At 35.8% G+C, this 23,801-nt stretch overlaps 4 protein-coding genes across 5 annotated transcripts; 3 read left to right on the top strand and 1 right to left on the bottom strand.

The window, feature by feature from the left end:
* The first annotated feature begins 1,609 nt into the window (after nucleotides 1-1,609).
* LOC118061382 (putative disease resistance protein RGA4) lies at nucleotides 1,610-3,841 on the top strand. Its single transcript, XM_035074814.2, has one exon. The coding sequence runs from the start codon at nucleotides 1,610-1,612 to the stop codon at nucleotides 3,839-3,841; it is 2,232 nt and encodes a 743-aa protein (XP_034930705.1).
* A 6,843-nt stretch (nucleotides 3,842-10,684) lies between these two features.
* LOC140956166 (putative disease resistance protein RGA3) lies at nucleotides 10,685-11,887 on the top strand. Its single transcript, XM_073412658.1, has one exon. It carries the CDS (start codon nucleotides 10,685-10,687, stop codon nucleotides 11,885-11,887), a length of 1,203 nt encoding a protein of 400 aa, XP_073268759.1.
* A 325-nt stretch (nucleotides 11,888-12,212) lies between these two features.
* Nucleotides 12,213-15,488, top strand: LOC118061383 (putative disease resistance protein At3g14460). 2 transcript variants are annotated; one of them, XR_004689559.2, is made up of 3 exons: nucleotides 12,213-14,417; nucleotides 14,504-14,610; nucleotides 15,234-15,488. XR_004689559.2 is itself a non-coding variant. In XM_035074815.2 (2 exons), the coding sequence occupies exon 1, from the start codon at nucleotides 12,213-12,215 to the stop codon at nucleotides 14,400-14,402; it is 2,190 nt and encodes a 729-aa protein (XP_034930706.1). In that variant the 3' UTR covers nucleotides 14,403-14,417; nucleotides 14,504-14,801. The 2 variants fall into 2 exon arrangements, 1 of the variants encoding a protein (XP_034930706.1); XM_035074815.2 differs by lacking the exon at nucleotides 15,234-15,488 and having other exon boundaries at nucleotides 14,504-14,801.
* Nucleotides 15,489-18,916: 3,428 nt separating this feature from the next.
* On the bottom strand, nucleotides 18,917-22,632 carry LOC118061403 (uncharacterized). The gene is made up of 2 exons (XM_035074826.2): nucleotides 21,603-22,632; nucleotides 18,917-19,200 (listed from the first exon to the last, which is right to left on the bottom strand). The coding sequence occupies exons 1-2, from the start codon at nucleotides 22,630-22,632 to the stop codon at nucleotides 18,917-18,919; spliced, it is 1,314 nt and encodes a 437-aa protein (XP_034930717.2).
* Between the last annotated feature and the right edge of the window lie 1,169 nt (nucleotides 22,633-23,801).

Below are 23,801 nucleotides of genomic sequence, written 5' to 3'. Positions count from 1 at the left end.
AATCGAAGCATGAGGCTGGGCTCATGCTAAGTGTGACAGGCAAGGAGAAACTATCTTTTGGAGGTATCCGCAGTTCACTCTGGTTGTGTAATGAGTTAAGTCAAAATACAATATGTGTCTGTCTTGAAGAAGGTAAGTCCTAGCTAGTCGTAAGAACTATTGTCCCTATGAATTTGTTGCCTGCGGTCTGCCTTGGTGTTCTGTCCTTGTTGTATTTTATTTTATTGTATTGTATTGTATTATGCTTAGATAGGTTCTATGTGCTTTGTGTCTGGTGGGGTTGTTACCAGTTCATCTCTAGTTAGGCTTGTTCTACTGCCTCTGTAGACATCTCGAACAGGGATGATTCTTGTATCTTTACTTCTAATTATTATTATATATATATATATATATATATTAAAAAAAGGGGTCTTGTATGTATGAATGCTTTTTAGTTCCGGTGCAATTTCTTATATATATATATATATTTTGGGTAAAAAGAAACAGATTGTCTGAAGCTTAATCTAGTTTCTTAATTTCCAGTTAATTTTATCTTGCCAATTGTTGGCTTCCGTGTAAGATTTAATCCATCACAACTTTCAATATCTATATGTTAGAACCATCAATCCTATATGAAATGACTGAATAATATAAGAGTAACATATAAAATGGAGATTTGGTATAATCCAGACTCAAATACCATAAGTCTTGAGCCATGTGGTATAATCCAGACTCAAATACCAAATTCTTATTTTGGACAAACCCAGCACTCTGTTTTTGGTCACCCTCAAATTTTACCATGGGAAGGCTTGATTTTGGCCTCTGTGATCTGCTTGGCTGTGTAAGCCCTGCAAGAGCAAGGCTTGATTTGGTTAATGTCCAATTGATCCCTTTGATTACTAAGTGAATATTGAACAGTAAAATAATAATAATTTTATAGAGTTATGCCATAGCTTTGTACCTTATAACTTGTGCATTTATACATTCTTATTTTGCACTCGAAGTGTTGTTCTCTATCCCTTTTGTTGTTAAGGACACTACAGTCCTTCAACTATTCTCGTATTGAGCTATGCTAATATACTCTTTTGGGCATAGTTATAAGAATTCTCTCAAGGCTCGGATGGAAAGTTAGTCGAATCAATTTACAGATAGAAGAATTAATTTATTTATTTTATTAAAATAATACATTTCATGTTTTTTTAAATAAAATAATTTTATTTTTATTTAAAAAATGTAAATCAAAATAAAACTCAATCCAAATTAAATTTTAAATTAAAGAGTAATCACAAGGTCTTAGTACAATGTTTATTTTGGATCTATATAAAATATGTTTTCTTATTTTGAGAAGCAGAAAATAGGTTCTCATGCTTTTATTCTTTAAAAAAAAAAGATGAAAGAATTCTTTCAGGTTAATTGGAAAATTAATTCATTAAACCGATTTTTGTTCAAATTGAAACAAATATAATAAATTTAGAAAAATACTACTAGTGATGAATTTTCGTGGACAGTAGTCAAAGTCTTATCAATAAGGTCCACTGTCGGTTCCAGGCAGAAGCTGAAAAAGAAAAGAGAGAAATAAGGAAAAAGAAAAATCCTTTCCAGTCTGCTTGCAGACTGCTAGAAGATCATCATGGATGCTTTAGTAGTATCTCCCCTTTTACAAGTTGTGTTTGATAAGTTGGCTCTTGTGATTACAAGAAAATCAACGACTCGTGGAGATTACGAGAAGGAGATGCAAAAGCTGCAGGATAGGCTTCCCATAATTCAAGCTGTGATCGAAGATGCAGAGGAGAGACAACATGGAGATAAGAAGATCAAGATTTGGCTGCAAAAACTTAAAGATGTGGCCTATGATGCAGAAGATTTATTGGACATGATCCATGCTCGAGTTTTGTCCAAACAAGTGCTCGAAAGTGACCGCTTCACATATTCTCCGAGTTACGACACGGGAATACTCGGTAAAGGAAAGCTTCTGGCAGAGGAATTTGGTGAGCTGATGAATAGAAAGGTACGGTTGGCTTCTCATGTTGTTGAATCAGTTCCAAATTATTTCATAAACTTGCGCAAGCTGAGAGATATTAGGGAGAGATTGGATGATATAGCGAAGGAGATGGGTGAGTTCCAACTTAAGGAAGTTCTCATGTCGAGACTACCAGAGACCGGTAATAGAGAAGGGAGAGAAACTGGACCTCACATAGTTGAGTCTGAAGTTTGTGGTAGAAAAGAGGATGTCGAAAAGGTTGTGAAAATGTTATTGGAATCTAATACTGATGTCAGGGTGATTTCAATAATTGGGATTGGAGGTATTGGAAAAACAACCGTTGCTCAATTAGCCTACAATGATGAGAGAGTGAAGAAGCATTTTGATTTGAAGATTTGGATCTCCCTATATGATGATTTCAATCCTAGGAAGATTATGAGAGAAATGTTGGATTATGCTGTGATCAGTTTGCTGCAGTCACAATTGAGGAAAGCATTGTACGGGAAAAGATATCTCCTTGTGCTGGATGATGTTTGGAATGAGGATCCAGATGAATGGGATAAAGTAAAGAATCTGCTAGGGGATGGTACAAATGGAAACAAAGTTATTGTCACCAGCCGGAGCGGGAAAGTAGCATCCATAATGAGCAGTAGCCCTGCTTACCATTTGGAAGCCCTGTCCGAGGATGATTGTTGGACTTTGTTCGAGCAGCGAGCCTTTCCCGATGGAGATGAAAATGGTTTTCCAAACTTACTACCTATTGGAAAACAGATCATTGACAAGTGCAAAGGAGTGCCTTTGGCAGCCAAAGTTCTTGGAAGCTTAATGCGGTTCAAACGCGAAGAAAGTGAGTGGTTGAGGGTGCAAGGGAGCGAATCATGGAATCTTGATGGAGGGGAGAATAAAATACTGCAGGTCCTAAAGTTGAGTTTCGATCATCTGCCATCACATTTAAAGAGATGCTTTGCTTATTGTGCGGTTTTACCGAAGAAATTTGAAATATGCAAGGAAAAGTTGATCCATCAATGGATTGCCGGGGGATTAGCTCAACGTTCTGCTCATGATCGGGTGTCCGAACCTGAAGACATCGGCTCCGACTATCTCAATGATCTGCTAAGGATGTCTTTTTTGGAAGTGGTGAGTGGATGTGATGACAGCAGCACGACAAGGATTAAAATGCATGATCTTATTCATGATCTTGCTATATCAGTTGCTGGTAATGAATTCCTAACTGCAGGGAAGACTGAACAACAAGGGACCTTGGAACAGAGCCACTCCTTGCCAAAAGTGTGTGATTTCTTCACACCAACTAGACATGCTGTGGTTGATAGCAATTCTTCGTCCAGCCTGATTCATAAAGCCTTGTACAGAGCAAAGGGACTGCGTACTCTCAATTTGTTGTCTCTAGGAGATGCATCGGAGAAAGCCATCAGGAATTTAATTTCAAGCTCCAAGTACCTCAGAATTCTGAATTTGAGTGGGTTTGGCATAAAACTGTTGCACAAATCCGTTGGTGACTTGACATACCTGAGATATCTTGATCTCTCCAACACTCCAATTGAAAAATTACCAGCATCTATTTGTAACCTTCAATTGCAGACACTAGATTTATCAAGTTGCTATAATCTTCAGAAGTTACCCAAAAAGACGAGAATAATGACCAGCCTGAGACATCTAAAGATAAAAAACTGTGCAAGACTTGCTCGCTTGCCAGGTTTTACTGGGAGAATGAGAAATCTTCAGAGCTTGCCTATATTTATAGTTGGCAAAACACGGGAGGATGACTTATCTCAGTTACTAGAGCTACAAAATCTTCGAGGTGAACTGAAAATTAAACACCTCGAGAATGTACCTACAGATTTTAGTCTGTTGTTGTTTTAGAATAAACAAAGAAGAAACAGAGTTCCTGCAATAAAGTAGAAAATGAGAGTAATATATTTGAAGGTGAAAAACTGAATATAATTTACGTATGAAGCATTACAATTTAAAGCTTGATAAATAACCACCCACTAACATCATGGTCTTAAGATTACGCCATGATCACAATCATGGATAAAAGAAATAACTGAAAGCTAAGTAAAGGAACAGGTTTGAATTATTCAAACCACTAAACAATGTTTATGACTCCAACAATAGCAGTTCAAAGCATGTTTTCTAACACTCTTGCTTGCTTTAGTAACTGCAAACTCCAAGTTTTGCCCTTAGAAATTCAAACTTGCTAATTGGTAGAGGTTTGGTGAAAATGTATGTAGCCTGATCTTCTGTTTTGCAGTAGACAAGAACAATAGCTCCATCTTTTTGTACTTCCCTTAAGAAGAACAACTTAATGTTGAAATGCTTAGTTTTGCCATGAAATACATGATTATGTGATATAACAATAGCAGCTTGGTTGTCAACAAGAACCTCAATGCTTTCCTTCTACTCTAAGTTAAGATCAATTAAAATTTTCCTCAGCCATAAAGCTTGATTAACAGTAGCTGTTGCAGCAACAAACTCTGCTTTAGCAATGGATTGAGCTATGATTTCTTGTTTTTTCGAGCACCATGAAAAAACACCAGAACCAAGTGTGAAACATTAGCCTGAAGTGCTCCTTAAATCATCAATGGAACCTCCCCAATCACTGTCTGAGAAACCAACCAGCTTGAGCTCTTTGCTCCTTGTGAATTTAATGCCAAAATATTTAAATGTGCCTTTGACATATCTAATCACCCTCTTTGCAGCCTTAAGATGCAGTTCACTTGCACAATGCGTAAACCAAGACAAGATAGTTACAACATTCAAAATGTCAGGCCTAATTGTTGTGAGATACATTAAGCAACCATCCAGACTTCTGAAATGTGCTTGATCAATCTTGTCTGTTCCATCTTCTTTACAGAGCTTTTCCTTTTGGTTCATAGGAGTGCTCATTTCCTTGCATTCTTCAAGTTTAAACTTCTTTAGAATCTCCTTGGCGTATTTCTTCTGACAGATAAAGACTTCATTCATCCTGCATAATTTCCATTCCAAGAAAGAAAGTCATCAAACCGAGATCTGTCATCTCAAAAACCTCCATCATTTCTTGCTTAAACTTCTCCACAAAACTTGTGTTGTTTCCTGTCACAAGCAGATCATCAACATATAGTGAGATAATCAGAATGTTAGCTCCATTATGCTTGACATACAATGTTGATTCAGAGAAGCTTTTAGCAAATCCTAAATTCTGCAGATGTTCATCAATTCTACTATACCATCTTGGAGCTTGCTTCAATCCGTAGAGAGCTTTTTTAAGAAGACAAACTTTGTCTTCTTCTCCTTTTATGTAGCCTTCTGGTTGCTCTACATAAATCTTCTCCTGCAACAAACCATTCAAGAACGCCGACTTGACATCTAGCTGGTACACCTTTCAATTTTCTTGAGATGCAATAACAAGTAAAAGCCTGATAGTGTCGAGTCTGGCTACTGGTGCAAATGTATCTGAGTAATCCACGCCGAATATTTAAGCATATCCTTTGACCACGAGCCTGGCCTTATGCTTATTGATTGAGCCATTAGCATTAAGCTTGGTTCTATACACCCACTTGACTCCAATTACCTTTCTGTTTTGAGGTCGATCAACCAACTCCCATGTTTTGTTCCTTTCAATCATGAACAACTCCTCCTTCATTGCAGCAATCCAATTTTGATCCATCTTGGCTTCTTCAAAATCTGCAGGTTCACACACAACAATGTTGCATCTTTGATAAACATCAGAAAGTAGTCTTATGCCTCTGATGGGAGTGTCATCTGTCATGACATTCTGCCAGTCATCTATGTTTTGTTCTTCCATGTTCGAACCAACAAAGTTTATCTTTGGCTCTTTTGAGGTTGAATTCATCTTCTTTGCATCATCCCAGTTCCAATTTTCGTTCTTCATAAAGTGCACATCTCTGCTTATAATAATTTTTCCAGTTTGTGGCTGGAAAACTTTATAAGCTTTTGCAACCAAGCTGTAGCCAATGAAAATGCCTGGAAGTGCTCTTTCATCTAGTTTATCTCTTTTGATCTATGGAACAAAAGTGAAGCACAAACATCCAAAAATTTTAAGGAAGTTCAAAGATGGTTTATAACCATACCATACCTCAAATGGTGTTTGATCCTTTACAGCTCTGGTTAGAAGTCAGTTTTGCAAAAAAACAGCAGTGTTTGCTGCTTCTGCCCAGAACTTCTTTGGTAGATTCTTCTCATGCAACATACATCTTGTCATCTCCAAGATGAATCTGTTTCATCTCTCACTAACTCCATTTTGTTGTGGAGTGTATGGAGCAGTTAATTGATGTTGAATGCCTGCCTCCTCATAAAAGTTGTTGAATTAATTAGAGGTGTACTCCTTGCCATTTTCTGATCTGAGAATTTGAATTTTACAGCCACTCTCATTTTCAACTCTGGCTTTAAAGTTACAGAAAACTTGAGCCACCTCTAACTTGTGCTTCAAAAAGAAAATCCAACACATACGAGAGAAGTGATCAATGAAAATAGCATAATAGAGACTGCCATTTAGAGAAGGTGTTCTTTGTGGGCCTGCAATGTCAGTATGAATCAATTGCAGCTTCTTTGTTGCTCTCAATGTTACTTTGGGAAATGGTTTCTTGCTTTGCTTTCCAGACTGACATGCTTTGCAATTTGGAATGTGATCATCAAGTGCTGGAAGATCATTTGCCATCATCTTAGATTTCATCTGCAACAACCCCTTATGATGATAATGCCCAAGCCTCTTGTGCCAAACATCTGTGATATTTTCTTTGATTAGGAAAGCAGTTTGCTCCTCCTCCATTGGATTTAGAGCAAAGCTTTTTCCTTTCATTTTTACTTTGAAAATATCATGGCCATTTGCATCTTTAATCAATCAACTTTTGTCTTTGAACACAACTTTATAACCTTTTTCAATTAGTTGTCCAACACTAAACAAGTTTTGATCAATTTCAAGAACATGCAACACATCAGAAATGAACTTTGTACCTAAACAAGTTGAAATTGCAACTGTTCCCTTTCCTTCCACAGTTATGTACTTGCCATTTCCAATTCGAACTTTTGACGTGTTTGAGCTCCTTAGTTCTCTGAATAGATCCTTGTCATGTGTCTGTGGTTAGTACAACCACTGTCAATAAGTCAACTCTCACTTGATTCAATGCTAGAGAAACATATAGCCATGAATAGTTGATCTTCTTCCTCTTGATCAACAATTTGTGCCTCTTCACCATGTTGTTGATTTTTGCTCTTACAGATAACAGCTTCATGCCCCATCTGATTGCATTTGTTGCACTTGGCGTTTGGTCTTCTCCAGCATTTAAAATGTGGATGAGATTTTTTATTACAATGCTGGCATGGAGGATAAGATCCCTTCTTGTTTCCAGTATTGCTCCTGTTGTTGTTGGCCTTAAAATCTCCATTTGAACTTTGCTGGCTTTTACCCTTATATTTTTTGTAGTATTTGTTCTCTTTATGCTTGACAAATAAGGCTCCCTCAACATCTTCTTCCTGCCTCATAATCCTTCTTTGCTCTTGTGCTTATAATGCATTCAACATCTCTGATAGAGTGATTTTGGACATATCCTTAGTGTTTTATAAGGATGTAATTGTTGCCTCAAATTTTTCAGGAATTGTTACAAGAATTTTCTGGACAATCCTTGATTCTGGTAGAGACGAGCCAAGTAATCTGACTCGGCTAGCAATGTTAAGCAACCTGTCAAAATACTCTTTGATGAATTCAGTCTTTTTCATCCTCTGCAACTCAAAATCACGTACAAAGTTCAGCACTTGCATCCCTTGGATCCTTTCATCTCCTTCGTATTCAGTCTTGAGATAATCCCATATCTCCTTTGCTGACTTCAGAGACATGATACGAGTAAAGATGGTGGATGAGATTGCAGCAAAAAAACAGGCTTTTGCCTTTGATTTCTTTGTTTTCTTCTCCTTATGCGCTTTGATATGTGCCATGGTGGGATTGTTAGGAAGTGCATGGATTTCATAGTCTTCTTCCACTGCTTCCCAAAAATCCAAAGCATCCAAGTATGTCTCCATGCGTACTGCCCAAATCTGGTAGTTGTCTCCATCAAACATTGGCGGAACAATTGATGAGAAACTAGCTTCGGCTTCCATGACGTATCAAACTCACATAGGTCCCTTTAAGAAAAGAGCTTCAATATCAATTGTTCTTGTTTTACAATAAACAAAGAAGAAACAGAGTTGCTGCAGTAAAATAAAGTAGACAATGAGAGTAATATATTTGAAGGTGAAAAACTGAATACAATTTATGTCTGAAGCATTACAATTTAAAGCTTGATAAATAACCACCCACTAACATTATGGTCCTAAGATTACGCCATGATCACAATCATGGATAAAAGAAATAACTGAAAGCTAAGTAAAGGAACAGGTTTGAATTATTCAAACCACTAAACAATGTTTATGACTCCAACAATAGCAGTTCAAAGCACGTTTTCTAACATAGTCATTTCACTGCAAGCTATAAATTGGAAAATATGCAACTTAACTCGTTGGGATTGTCATGGGGAGATGCTGATGAACATAAGCTGAGTCGTAGCGTGAGGGGACCAAGAAGCCAAACAGGACATCATAGTGCTGGAATCTTAAGGTATTTACTTCATTCAATATTGAAGCCAAACTCCAGGATAAAGAAGTTGTTTGTGAATGGCTATCCAGGAACTGAGTTTCCCGATTGGATGCACGCAGCCGCCCTCTGCAATCTGATACAACTTAAGTTAGCCAACTGTACAAATTGTGAAAGCCTCCCCACGCTTGGGGAATTGCCGCTGCTGAAAGTTCTCCGTATCCAAGGAATGGATTCTGTAGTGAACATCGGCAATGAGTTCTTTGGTGGCATGAGAGCTTTTCCATCATTGACCGAGTTCTCTCTCAAAGATTTTCCTAAGTTGGAAACCTGGAGCACCAATCCGGTGGAAGCATTCACTTGCTTGAACAAATTAACTATCATCAACTGCCCAGTTTTGATCACCATGCCATGGTTTCCATCTCTTCAACATGTAGAGATCAGAAACTGCCACCCAGTGATGCTACGGTCTGTAGCACAGCTACGATCAATCTCCACTCTCATTATTGGCAATTTTCCGGAGTTACTCTATATACCAAAAGCACTCATAGAAAACAACTTGCCTCTCTTGTCTTTGACAATTTCCTCCTGTCCCAAACTTTGTTCATTGCCTGCAAATGTTGGTTTCAGGAGCTACACTCTTTGCCACATGGTTTGATAAATCTGACTTCTCTGGAGTCCTTGGAGATTATCGAGTGTCCTAATTTAGTCTCCTTGCCAGAGGAAAGCCTAGAAGGATTGAGTTCGCTGCGATCACTCTCCATTGAGAATTGTCACGGCTTAACTTCTCTGCCGAGTCGGATGCAACATCCCACAGCCTAACTATTATCTGGTGTCTTTGCCAAATGGCTTGCAACATCTCTCTGCACTTAAAAGTCTAAGCATTTTAAGCTTCACAGGGCTGGCATCTCTGCCTGAGGGACTACAATTTATTACAACATTGCAAAACCTGGAAATTCACGACTGTCCAGAAGTCATGGAATTACCAGCGTGGGTGGAGAACCTCGTTTCACTTCGATCTTTGACAATCTCAGATTGCCAAAACATGAAGTCTTTCCCACAAGGTCTCCAACGACTCCGCGCACTCCAACATTTGTCCATCAGAGGTTGTCCTGAACTCGAAAAACGATGTCAGAGAGGGAACGGCGTGGATTGGCAAAAAATATCTCACACACCGTATTTTATGTTGGATCATCAACATTGCAGCAGTCACGTGACACTGCTAGCAGCTCTTCAACTTCATAGGCACACCTCTTCCAGGTCTTAACTCGTGTAAATTTTCTATTCCAAAACACACTTAATCATTGAATAATCAATAAATCTTAAGTTCTCTTGCAACATTTCAGGTCCGAAACCATTGAAAGGATGGTCTTTATCCAAAGCACCAAGAATCCGTCCTAGAAGGGGTACTCCGCTCTGTCATTTACTTGTATTTGTAAAATACAAAATACGGAAAAAACAACAAACAAAAGAAATGTCCTCTGTGTGTTCAAGTGTTAATTATGAGGAGTGTATGAGAAATAGGTCTTTGCTGATTACTGATGGTTGCTGGAAACTAGTGCGGTGGGAGGATAGTTTTTTATTGGTAGTTTTGTGTTGTTAGTGCTTTTCTATTTTTGAACATATTGTTTAACTTTCCAAGTTTAGTGGGCTATAAAATATAGCCAATAGGTTATTCTTGATTATGCTGGTAATAATATAAAATCCTTCCTACTTTTGTTTTTTCTTTCCTGATTCTTTTATGGTTGATAATAAATTACTTATCAGCTACCCAAGTCAGCAATGGTGGGCATCAATTCGATGCCACTTGGAGCACCAAATTTTTACAAGATAAAGACAAGGAGTGCATCCAAGCCTAAATATGTATCATAGAAATAATATAAAAAGTAAAAAGGAGAGTAAAGAAAAGTTGTGAGGTATTTGTAAGAGAATAAATAAGATATTTTTTCTAATTTCTAGTTGTTCTATTAATTAATAAAGAAATTTCTAGTTGTTCTACTCTTATCAATAAGGTCGACTGTCGGTTCCAGGCAGAAGCAGAGAGGCATCTTGCAAGAAGGAAGCTGAAAAAGAAAAGAGAGAAATAAGGAAAAAGAAAAATCCTTTCCAGTCTGCTTGCAGACTGCTAGAAGATCATCATGGATGCTTTAGTAGTATCTCCCCTTTTACAAGTTGTGTTTGATAAGTTGGCTCTTGTGATTACAAGAAAATCAACGACTCGTGGAGATTACGAGAAGGAGATGCAAAAGCTGCAGGATAGGCTTCCCATAATTCAAGCTGTGATCGAAGATGCAGAGGAGAGACAACATGGAGATAAGAAGATCAAGATTTGGCTGCAAAAACTTAAAGATGTGGCCTATGATGCAGAAGATTTATTGGACATGATCCATGCTCGAGTTTTGTCCAAACAAGTGCTCGAAAGTGACCGCTTCACATATTCTCCGAGTTACGACACGGGAATACTAGGTAAAGGAAAGCTTCTGGCAGAGGAATTTGGTGAGCTGATGAATAGAAAGGTACGGTTGGCTTCTCATGTTGTTGAATCAGTTCCAAATTATTTCATAAACTTGCGCAAGCTGAGAGATATTAGGGAGAGATTGGATGATATAGCGAAGGAGATGGGTGAGTTCCAACTTAAGGAAGTTCTCATGTCGAGACTACCAGAGACCGGTAATAGAGAAGGGAGAGAAACTGGACCTCACATAGTTGAGTCTGAAGTTTGTGGTAGAAAAGAGGATGTCGAAAAGGTTGTGAAAATGTTATTGGAATCTAATACTGATGTCAGGGTGATTTCAATAATTGGGATTGGAGGTATTGGAAAAACAACCGTTGCTCAATTAGCCTACAATGATGAGAGAGTGAAGAAGCATTTTGATTTGAAGATTTGGATCTCCCTATATGGTGATTTCAATCCTAGGAAGATTATGAGTGAAATGTTGGATTATGCTGCGAAGGGCAAGTATTATTCGATGTCCCAGATGGGTTTGCTGCAGTCACAATTGAGGAAAGCATTGTACGGAAAAAGATATCTCCTTGTGCTGGATGATGTTTGGAATGAGGATCCAGATGAATGGGATAAAGTAAAGAATCTGCTAGGGGATGGTACAAATGGAAACAAAGTTATTGTCACCAGCCGGAGCCGGAAAGTAGCATCCATAATGGGCAGTAGCCCTGCTTACCATTTGGAAGCCCTGTCCAAGGATGATTGTTGGACTTTGTTCAAGCAGCGAGCCTTTCCTGATGGAGATGAAAATGGTTTCCAAACTTACTACCTATTGGAAAACAGATCATTGACAAGTGCAAAGGAGTGCCTTTGGCAGCCAAAGTTCTTGGAAGCTTAATGCGGTTCAAACGCGAAGAAAGTGAGTGGTTGAGGGTGCAAGGGAGCGAATTATGGAATCTTTGATGGAGGGGAGAATAAAATACTGCAGGTCCTAAAGTTGAGTTTCGATCATCTGCCATCACATTTAAAGAGATGCTTTGCTTATTGTGCGGTTTTTCCGAAGAAATTTGAAATATGCAAGGAAAAGTTGATCCATCAATGGATTGCCGGGGGATTAGCTCAACGTTCTGCTCATGATCGGGTGTCCGAACCTGAAGACATCGGCTCCGACTATCTCAATGATCTGCTAAGGATGTCTTTTTTTGAAGTGGTGAGTGGATGTGATGACAGCAGCACGACAAGGATTAAAATGCATGATCTTATTCATGATCTTGCCATGTCAGTTGCTTGCCATGTCAGTTGCTGGTAATGAATTCCTAACTGCAGGGAAGACTGAACAACAAGGGACCTTGGCACAGAGCCACTCCTTGCCAAAAGTGTGTGATTTCTTCACAACAACTAGACATGCTTTTGTTGATTGCAATTCTTCGTCCAGCCTGATTCATAAAGCCTTGTACAGAGCAAAGGGACTGCGTACTCTCAATTTGTTGTCTCTAGGAGATGCATCGGAGAAAGCCATCAGGAATTTAATTTCAAGCTTCAAGTACCTCAGAATTCTGAATTTGAGTGGGTTTGGCATAAAAATTTTGCACAAATCCGTTGGTGACTTGACATACCTCAGATATCTTGATCTCTCCAACACTCCAATTGAAAAATTACCAGCATCTATTTGTAACCTTCAATTGCAGACACTAGATTTATCAAGTTGCTATAATCTTCAAAAGTTACCCAAAAGGACGAGAATAATGACCAGCCTGAGACATCTGAAGATAAAAAACTGTGCAAGACTTGCTCGTTTGCCAGGTTTTATTGGGAGATTGAGAAATCTTCAGAGCTTGCCTATATTTATAGCTGGCAAAACAAGGGAGGATGGCATATTTCAGTTACCAGAGCTACAAAATCTTCGAGGTGAACTGGAAATTAAACATCTCGAGAATGTGGAACGTTGGCATATTCCACGGACATATGTACTTTCAGAAGATCTTCCTGGGACCATACATAAATCTTGTTTGGAAAATATGCAACTTAACTCGTTGGGATTGTCATGGGGAGATGCTGATGAACATAAGCTGAGTGGTAACATGAGGGGACCAAGAAGCCAAACAGGACATCATAGTGTTGAAATTGCAAGGATTTTACTGCATTCAACATTGAAGCCAAACTCCAGGATAAAGAAGTTGTTTGTGAATGGCTATCCAGGAACTGAGTTTCCAAATTGGATGAACGCAGCCGCCCTCTGCAATCTGATACAGCTTGAGTTAGCCAACTGCACAAATTGTGAAATCCTCCCCACACTTGGGGAATTGCCGCTGCTGAAAGTTCTCCGTATCCAAGGAATGGATTCTGTAGTGAACATCGGCAAAGAGTTCTTTGGTGGCATGAGAGCTTTTCCATCATTGAACGAGTTCTCTCTCAAAGATTTTCCCAAGTTGGAAACCTGGAGCACCAATCTGGTGGAAGCATTCACTTGCTTGAACAAATTAACTATCATCAACTGCCCAGTTTTGATCACCATGCCATGGTTTCCATCTCTTCAACATGTAGAGATCAGAAACTGCCACCCAGTGATGCTACGGTCTGTAGAACAGCTACGATCAATCTCCACTCTCATTATTGGCAATTTTCCTGAGTTACTCTATATACCAAAAGCACTCATAGAAAACAACTTGCCTCTCTTGTCTTTGACAATTTCCTCCTGTCCCAAACTTCGTTCATTGCCTGCAAATGTTGGACAACTCCAGAACTTGAAGTTTCTGAAAATAGGCTGGTTTCAGGAGCTACACTCTTTGCCACATGGTTTGACAAATCTGACTTCTCTGGAGTCCTTGGAGATTATCGAGTGTCCTAATTTAGTCTCCCTGCCAGAGGAAAGCCTAGAAGGATTGAGTTCGCTGCGATCACTCTCCATTGAGAATTGTCACAGCTTAGCTTCCCTGTCGAGTCGGATGCAACATGCCACAGCCCTTGAACGCCTAACTATTATGTACTGTTCAAATCTGGTGTCTTTGCCAAATGGCTTGCAACATCTCTCTGCACTTAAAAGTCTAAGCATTTTAAGCTGCACAGGGCTGGCATCTCTGCCTGAGGGACTACAATTTATTACAACATTGCAAAACCTGGAAATTCACGACTGTCCAGAAGTCATGGAATTACCAGCGTGGGTGGAGAACCTCGTTTCACTTCGATCTTTGACAATCTCAGATTGCCAAAACATCAAGTCTTTGCCAGAAGGTCTCCAACGACTCCGCGCACTCCAACATTTGTCCATCAGAGGTTGTCCTGAACTCGAAGAACGATGTCAGAGAGGGAACGGGGTGGATTGGCAAAAGATATCTCACACACCGTATATTTATGTTGGATCATCAACATTGCAGCAGAGACGTGACACTGCTAGCAGCTCTTCAACTTCATAGGCACACCTCTTCCGGGTCTTAATTCGTGTAAATTTTATATTCCAGAACACATTTAATCATTGAATAATCAATAAATCTTAAGTTCTCTTGCAACATTTCAGGTCCGAAACCATTGAAAGGATGCTCTTTATCCAAAGCACCAAGAATCCGTCGCACAAGGGGGTACTCTGCTCTGTCATTTACTTGTATTTGTAAAATACCAAATAAGGTACATTTTTTCTATTGAATGTTGCTTGGATTTGTTGCAAGTCAAAGGGTTCCAGTTAGTGCATTTGTTCTTCAGAGAATTCAGTACCTTGTTTTCTGCTAGTGTAACATATATTTCATGAATAACTAGAGCACTCTGTCTTTACTTCCTCTTGTAACTTCACTTTCAATAATTGTTTACAAGAAAAATAATATTTGCCCCTGTTGAAAGGAAAAAAAAACAAACAAAAGAAATCTCCTCTGTGTGTTCAAGTGTTAATTATTTGATCGAATTAGTGAGCTCCAACAGACAACACTATGATTTGATAAATTTTGAATATTAATAACTCTAAAATGTAAGTCAAACATTCCTATTTATACCATTTTTACATCGAAATCCTAATCAGAAAAGAATCTTCATTGAAAAGCTATATAGCTACTATATAATCTAATTAGCATTAGTATCTCTAAATAGGATAAAAAAGTAAAATAATTAAAGCAGTAATACAATAAATATGTAAAAAAATCACTCGATATTCGTCTGCCCTCATTCCAATATAAAAAACTGTTGTATTTGTGTAAATATCTCCTCCAATTATGTGACTGGGAATATATGATTTTGACTCCAATTTGTTTGTTGGGTAGAAACTCTATACAATTACAGAAATCCAATCTCCAAGCTTCATTAGTCAGTCTCTTCAGCACCAAGCCCAGCCTACCAAGAAACAGCTTACAAACCCAGATCCATTGCACTCTGTTTCAGGTCATCATCAAATTTCTTCCTTCACACATTTGGATTTGAAATTACATTAGCATTAGCTTCTTTGGTTGAAAGATTTATTTAATGGTATATCAGGTGACTTTAAATGGCTATAAAAAAACCAGCGACAGTTTCTAATTTTATTTTTCTTTATGTGATTTCCAATTCTGACAAAAAAAGGACAATTAAAACTGAATTTTAGACACTAATATTTCACCAATAGAATTTCTATTGATACTGAAAATTACCAATGAAATTATTAATGGAATAAAAATCCTGACATGTTAATTTTCAAAGGTGATATTCCATTGTTGTGTCCATTGGTAATTTTCAATACCACATAATCTTCCCTGTATACTGGTAGATTATTCTGTCGAAAATTTTTTAAATTTTCTTAAATTATGTAATTCAAGATATAAGATTATATTTTTTTTATTAGTACCTTCAAGATGTTAATTGAAGCTATTGGAGGATTTATCAGATCTGAGGTCAAATTCGAGTTTTTTTCGTTATTAACAACTAACAACGCAAATTTTTTATCTTCAAATTAAAAGAAATGAAATTGAGATGTTTCTAAATTTCAGATATGAATATGAAAGATAAGATGATTTTTTATATGTAGTTAATTATCTATTATTATTCTCATCACGAGGATATAAAAATAAGAGAGAAAACTCTCTATCACTTTCTCTTTCTTTCTCTTTCTCTTTCTCTTTGTATTTATCTCTTATCCATGGAGGAGGTATTTGCTTTATATATTCTCCGTAGTTACTTTTGTAATAATATAAATTGTTTCCTCTATATTTTCACAATTCATGTAGAAGTATTTTAAAATTTGGAATGCTCGACTTTCTATCTCGATGTGAACGTTGATCTATGTGTTTGGGTGTAAGTTAATATAATTTATTTTGTTTTTCATCGGTCAAAGACTAGAAGTTTAGCATAGCAGCCCTATGAACATTACTTTTCTGCAATCTATAGATCCATTGAGAGTAGACAATAAATGCGCCAACAGTGCGAGCATTCCAATAATTTAGTCACTAGTAACACATGTTCGATCCGCCGCCATCAAACATTCCTAGAAAAAGATGGGTTGAAGACAAATATTTCTTGGTCTCCTTTGTATCATAATTAAATCTTAATCTGTTGACAAAATCATAACATCTAACAACCTTTAGGGTGCCATGGCCATGCATATCCCCCGTGCTGGTGTGGATATATATATATATAATTTGATTCTCCAAAGCAAGATTCATTACCTAATTAAGTGCATAGCTAAAGTTTACTATTATTTTTTTTAATTCATTTATCACGAAAGGCTGTAATTTTTTTATTTTTGGATTCGAGGAAACCTCACCTCCCAAAAAGTGTACTTTGTAGGTTCAGGTGAGTGAATAAAATCCCGGCTGTCCCATATTCTTACAAGAAATGCATATCTTGATTTGAATTCAAGACTTACTGTATAGATCTCAAATCCTTTGCTATCACGCTATATTCTTTAGGGAAATGAAAGGCCGTAACGTGCACCATCACTTATGGTTTACAAGTCTCGAGTATTTTCAAGTTGTGTTTTCATACATGGCAAGAGCCAGGCTCTCAGTCCATGACATGCCTGCTCACAGGAAAAACAGATTCGCGCTGCTAGACTTGGATTGCCCACTTCAAGACCTGACGTAGAAGAAGACTCAGTTCACCAACCAGGAGGTCGATGCAAAAAAAAAAAAAAAAACAAGAATTTTTAAAAAATCAAAACAATACAGTTTTAATTTATTTTTAAAAAATCATGATTGCCGGTCCTTATGATTACTCTTTTATGTAATAAATCATGATCATAAAACATTAGAGTTTGGCGCTTTCCAGGATAGACATTAATTTTAGCAATTACCCCATTTTCGTCTTCTTTTACTAAGCAAAACCATTTGTTACATTAAACTAAATAAGGTATTCTTGAAAATTGTGGTAAATGTTTTTTTATTTTAAAATGTATTCAAATAAAATTTTATTATTATTTTTTAAATTTTATTTTTAATATCAACACATTAAAATAATTCAAAAATACAAAAAAAATAATTTACGTACATAAAAAAATTAAAAAATCTTAAAAAGCACAGTTATACTACAAAAACAAATTGTAACTAAGTAAAGAAGCGTTGGGATATAAATATTCTATAAAAGGGAACTTTTTATGAATATTTCAATCTCACAATGTGATGTGGTTAATTTATATCAGTTTGGAAAGCCAAGAGAATAATACAACGAAGAGTAGAACAAGCACATTAACTTGTTTATGATTAAAGCTACAATAAGCACATCTTGGACGAAAGTCATTTTTTAATTTTGAAAAAAAAAATGCATTTATTTTCATATATAATACAACATAAAAGGAACAAAATAACATATCACTTAAAAAAATATATATATGCGCAATTTACGAGTGGAACAACAATTAATCACGTTTTTTAAAACCCTAAACAAACCCCAAATTGAAATAACTCTATCTTACAAATTTTTGTTAGGAAAAAAGGATTTGGTTTAATTTGCTGAGGAGGCTGCTAATCAGAAGGAAGATATTAGGGAAGTAGGAAGTCTCGATCCTAGTGAAAGTACGACAAAAAGTTGGAGCCCATTTGAAAGAATTGCCATGAAAGCATATGTGAAGGGGTGGTGGTGGAGTAATGAGGTGTTAGTGGTTGTTACAGCGGTGGTGAAGCAATGTTAATGGAAGGTGGTATTAATAGAGATTATGGTGGTGGTGGTGGAGAAGCAGTACCAGTTATGAAGGTGATGGTGGATATTAGCAGTAGCTGCAATGACAATGGAGATGGTGGAGTGCTGGCGATAATGATTAATTAAATCATTAGAAGATATTTTGAATGAACTACTATCCCTAAAATGTTTTTTATAGAAATTTATGAATCAAAAATGTTTTTTTTTTTAAGAGATAAACTAAATTTAAAGATTCATTAAAATATTCATATTAACTTATAATTTTATAAAATATTTTATTGAAAACTAGTACAATAAATTTAGAAAAACATATTCCAGTAAAATATTTTATACAAAACATGCCGATGACTTATTATTTTGAAAGAACTTTAGGTTACATATACTTTTGCTTATTTGTTTTATGGATCCACTGAGAGTAGAGAAAAACTCAAAGCACATGTAGCCTGAATTCTAGAAGACCGATCACTCCTGGATGGATGCTATTGATAAAAGTATTTTTGACTTAAAATTTTTTTAAAAAAAAAGAAAAGAAAATTAGAAGAAGTATCATTTAATTTACTCAAAAAGTTAATTCTATTAACTATAATTTTACTTGTTATATAAAAATTAAAAATTTTAATCAAAAATTAAAAATTTTCACTCTAATTAGCCTGTTATATAAAAACTTACTCTTATAACTCTATTAAAAAAAATCCCATAACTAATGCCAAACACAATTTCACTTCTGAGAAATGCGCACAAATTTCAACTTGACATAATTCACTATTCTAGTATATATAATTCGACTTCCACACTTGCTCTCAAACATATTCCTACCACAATCTCATACACCAGAAAGCCACTATTGATCAATCGAATACCAGAAGCCGAAATGCTTTCTTTCAGCTATGATGCGATAATTGTTGGCACCATTCTCTTGGTCATGCATAGTCAAGGTAACTCTGTCTCCCTGCCTAAGCCTTTTCTGAAGAACATAGATGCCCCATTGACCAGATATCCAAGGTTTGGGATACTTACCTTCGTTGCGAACCGATATCTTCAATCTCCAAGGTTGGCCTAGCATGTCAAATGCATCGAATTCAACTGAATTTTGACCAGCAGGCAAGGAGAAAGCCCACAAGCTCTCTGTCGGAAATTCAAGTCTTTTATTACTTGTGTCACTTTCCGATAACAGTTTGGCCATCACCTCCATTTCTAGGGTTCGGCTGAGAAAAATTAATGTGCAGATGGTTAATTTCAAGGAGGGATGGTGATATGGGAGTTGGATATATATTGATAGATTTAAGTCGTATTTATAAAAGATCAAACGGAGATTTATGAACCTCAATCTCCCCGATTATTAAATTCTAGAACTTGGATTGGGACATGCACAGAAGTTACTGGTGATCTTTGAAAATGGTTATTGACCTGAGTTTTTTTTACTTTAAAAATGAAAGAAGAGTAAAGTGTCGTGCAAGGTTGAAAAATATGGATCAATTATATGATTAACTGTTAATAAAAAAAAATCTTTTTTATAATCACCGAAAATATATTGAAAATGTTATAAAGTGAATGGCCAGAGCAATATACGACAAGACAAAAAAAAAATAGAAAAAAAGAAATAGACTTGGAAAAACATAGGAAGAGAATATGTTAAAAAAAAAAAAATCAGTGTTGTTCTGCCATAACAAAAATAAAAAAAGAGAAGTAAAACTGAAAATACTAATTGAGATTAATTTTTTATTACATTATAATTTGATATCATCAATAAATCTTTAAGAAATTATTTTCTGTATAAATAAAATTTGAATCTACAACATGTAACCACATAATAATTCAATGAAAAATAATAAAAAAATAATTAAATAAGTTTATAGTTTTTTAAAAAAATTATTTTAAAAAATACTTTTACATAAAATATTTTATATGATGATGAATGATAATAAAATAATTATGGCAGTAAAAGAGATGATCATGATGATGAATGATAATGAAATTCTTTTAAAGGTGGTTAACAATAAGATAATAATGTAAAAAAAAATATTATAATATTATAATGATGGTGACATGGTGAAATAATATTATAATGATGATAGTTTTATGATGACAATAATAGTTATCATGCAGGTAACTAAACGAATATCGTTTTCAATTATTTATAACATTCGTTTGCAATTAAGATTTGAAGTATGAAAGAGAAGAAAATTTAAGGCACTAGCTCATTTTCATCTGCATTTAATTTTTAGACTAAAAAAAAGAAAAAAGAAAAAAAAAAACCTTGAAGTTGATGTCAAGAAAAAGTGATGAAAAACACGCAAATAATAGATGAAGTAAAAATCAACATCACCGTTGGTCTTCAGTGTTGCTTGTTCTAATAGTCATAGTTTTGAAACCCGACCCGGTCATTGACCCGGTCGACCCTCCGGATCACGGATTAGATGGGTTGACCCGGGTTAACCCGGGTCAACCCAAAAAAACCTATAAAAAAAAAAAAATACATAACTAATTACAATACAACACTTACTTAAACCAAATTTAAATTATAAACCAACAACATAAATTTAATTCAATATCCAAAACACAAACCAAATATAAATTCTAAAATATTTAAAACAAAACATTCAACCACATAAATTCTAAAATATTTTAAACAAAACATCCAACCACATAAATTCCAACAACATAAATTCTAAAATATTTAAAACAAAACATCCAACAACATAAATTCTAAATCAACAACTCATTCACTTATGTTGAATTAACATATTAAGTTCTTCTGTTTCCATGGAAGAAAAATTTGGATCAAATGTCGATGGAATGAAGTCAATCTCGTCAACACCTAATAAATCATCAGCATGCTCCTTTGAAACTTCATCGTCACAATCATCTTCAATATCATTAACATTTATGACATCTACATTTCAAACACAATTAAAAAATAAATATTATGTGTTAAACAAAACTTTATTTTCAATAATATTTATCACTAAATAATAAATCATTAATTACCATCAACTAAAGTATCTTGTATGGTCATAGTTGATAGAGCTTGGTGAAAACTCTCTACTTCTTCTGTTGTCAAGATTGATAGGTCCTCTTCGACTACCCAATTTTCAATGTCGAAAATTGTCTCAACATTAATTGGATCATAATTTCGTCCTTTCCAATAATTCCTATATATTAAAAGTGAAGGTAAACACAATATAAGTATTAATAATGCTACTAAATAAGATAAAATAATATTTAAGGAATTAGAGAAAAGAAAAATACTTTTGTTTCAATCTTAGATTGCAGTGGACGTAAACAAGGTCATTAAGCCTTTGGTGCTCCAATCTATCTCTCTTCTTGGAATGAATATGTTCAAACATACTCCAATTTCTCTCACATCCCGAAGAACTACAAGTTTGACTTAACACTCGTATGGCCAATTGTTGTAGATTTGGAGCGCTGGTTTCATATGTCATCCACCATTCATCTATATAAAAAAAATATTAAGTTAAAGTGTAAGACTATGTCAAATAATATTTTTAAATATAAAAATTATATACCTGGAGGCATAAGGGTGCGATTATTTATTGCGGACGCTTGGTCAAAGTCATGTTCAGCATTCCTAAAAAACTTCATTTCACCTGTAATCTTACTTTGCAATGGTAGATTTCCGTGTGCATACTTCTCAAGAACATCTAGAAGTCCAGAAATGGTGCTCATATGTTTATCCATTATATTTGCATCATATTGAAATCGAGGATTCAACCAAAATGCCGTTGCATAAAGACTTCTACAAAATTGTCCATCCCACCGATTATTGATAATATCTATGAAAGGTTTCACTCTAGACTTTCTCTTTTGAAATCTCCTCATCATTTCTTCTTTTGCATGATGAATAGCATCATACAAATATCCCATCGAAGGTCTATCATCACCATCAACCAATCGTAGAACTCGAACTAAAGGTTCACTCATTCGCACAATTACTGCACATTCTTCCCAAAACAAAGAGTCCAGCACACTCTCAACAAACTTTTTTCCTTTGATATCTTTAGCATAAGCAGATGAGACCCATTTCCTAAATGTCACCATAGCTCTCAACTCATCTTTATAAGCTAAAATGCTTTGCAATGCAATGAAATTGGTGGCAAAACGAGTAGGAGCTGGACGAAGTATTTCTTTTCCTCCAGTGAACTTCCTCATCAAATACAATGGATAACAATGATTATAAATATACTTTGTGATACCATAAACATGCTTAACAACACAACAAACTGACTGTAATTTACCAATATCCTGGAGTATGAGGTTGATGCAATGAGCAGTACAAGGAGACCAAAATATTGAAGGAAATTCTTCCATCAATAACCTGCCAACAGCAACATAATTTGCAGCATTATCAGTCACCATATGCACAATGTTTTCTACCCCAACATACAAAACAACCTCTCTAAACAACTGATACAACAATCTAGCAGTCTTTGAGACATCTGATACATCCACGGTTTTCAAAAAAACTGTTCCTTTAGGACAATATACTAAGAAGTTAATTAAAGTCCTCCTCTTCTGATCTGTCCATCCATCAGCCATTAATATGCAACCAGTCTTCTTTCAAATCTCTCGATAAGTCTCAATATAAATCTTCACTTCATCAATCGCTTTTGCCAAGTAATAACCACGGATAGCATGCAAGTTTGGTCCTTTATAATCAGGACCCATGGTTGTTACAACATCTATGGCATGCTGATAATACATAGAGTTAACAGCATTAAATAGCACACATGCATCAAACATCCACTTCGCTAAAGCAAGATCACACCGTTCAACTGCTTCTTTCCTTTGCCAACAATTCTGAAGAGACTTCTGAGCACCAGGAGTTGTTCTCGGCATGAAATATGTCCCTAATGTTGCAGATTTCTTCTGTTTTCCATAACTTGTAGTTGATTGTTTTACAGTGCTTTGAATCTTTCTTTTTTTTTTTGCAACCTTCGATGGTAACATATGTTTTTTAGTATTGACATCCTCATCATCCTCCTCATCATCACCATCACCATCATCATCTTCTAATTGCCTAATCATCATCTCTTCATGCTCTCTTTGTTGTGCATTAAATAGATTGAAATCTGCTTGCATTTCTCTAACTCTTTTTTTGTTTCAACATTTCCTTTAAGGTTCAAAAGCATTTGATGTCGAACATCAGGAGGATATTTGCGACATTGTTCAACTTCTCCTTTAGCTCCAGCTAAATGTTGCTTAAATCGATTAATGTCACCACCCACAAATACTTTAACACAATATAAACATACTAATTTAGTTTTTTTACATCCAACACTAAGTTCAGGAGCTTCTCTACAATGACCCCATGTCAAATCTGTTTTTCCTCTACTACCACTTGACATGGAAATTGAAGGTTGAGATGATTGGGTCGTTGAAGGATCACTACTTGGAGTACTACCATCATGTGAAGACATTTTAAGGACCTGACATAATTTATAAGATATCACTGGAAAATTCTTTCAACCAGATTACTAATTACTACCATAATTAAAAAAAATATTTTTCTTCAGGTCATGTTTAATCTCACCTAGGCAAATAAGCAGGATTTAAACAATTAATTCAGATTTGTGCTCAATATGTCATCCAATTGCAGTAAAACTTAAAGGAGAAAAATAACCTAAAGAATTATAACACATGCTCTCTTAATTTCGGCATCTCTGTCATTGTAGCTTTTGTGTAGCATTTGAAAATCACAAATAGTA

This window comes from Populus alba, chromosome 11 (assembly GCF_005239225.2).
Source record: "Populus alba chromosome 11, ASM523922v2, whole genome shotgun sequence".
Classification (NCBI taxonomy): Eukaryota; Viridiplantae; Streptophyta; class Magnoliopsida; order Malpighiales; family Salicaceae; genus Populus; species Populus alba.
Note: the sequence above shows the minus strand (reverse complement) of the source record. Positions and strands in the feature narration are given on the sequence as shown.

Bases quoted from the DNA above. Each gene is read 5' to 3' on its own strand.
- LOC118061382 (XM_035074814.2), top strand. From the start codon at position 1,610: ATGGATGCTTTAGTAGTATCTCCCCTTTTACAAGTTGTGTTTGATAAG.
- LOC118061403 (XM_035074826.2), bottom strand. From the start codon at position 22,632: ATGGCTGATGGATGGACAGATCAGAAGAGGAGGACTTTAATTAACTTC. The intron at 19,201-21,602 runs GTATATAATTTT...AATTTCCGACAG, and splicing joins TCGCACCCTTATGCCTCCAG to AGAGCTTGTGGGCTTTCTCC.
- LOC118061383 (XM_035074815.2), top strand. From the start codon at position 12,213: ATGACAGCAGCACGACAAGGATTAAAATGCATGATCTTATTCATGATC.
- LOC140956166 (XM_073412658.1), top strand. From the start codon at position 10,685: ATGGATGCTTTAGTAGTATCTCCCCTTTTACAAGTTGTGTTTGATAAG.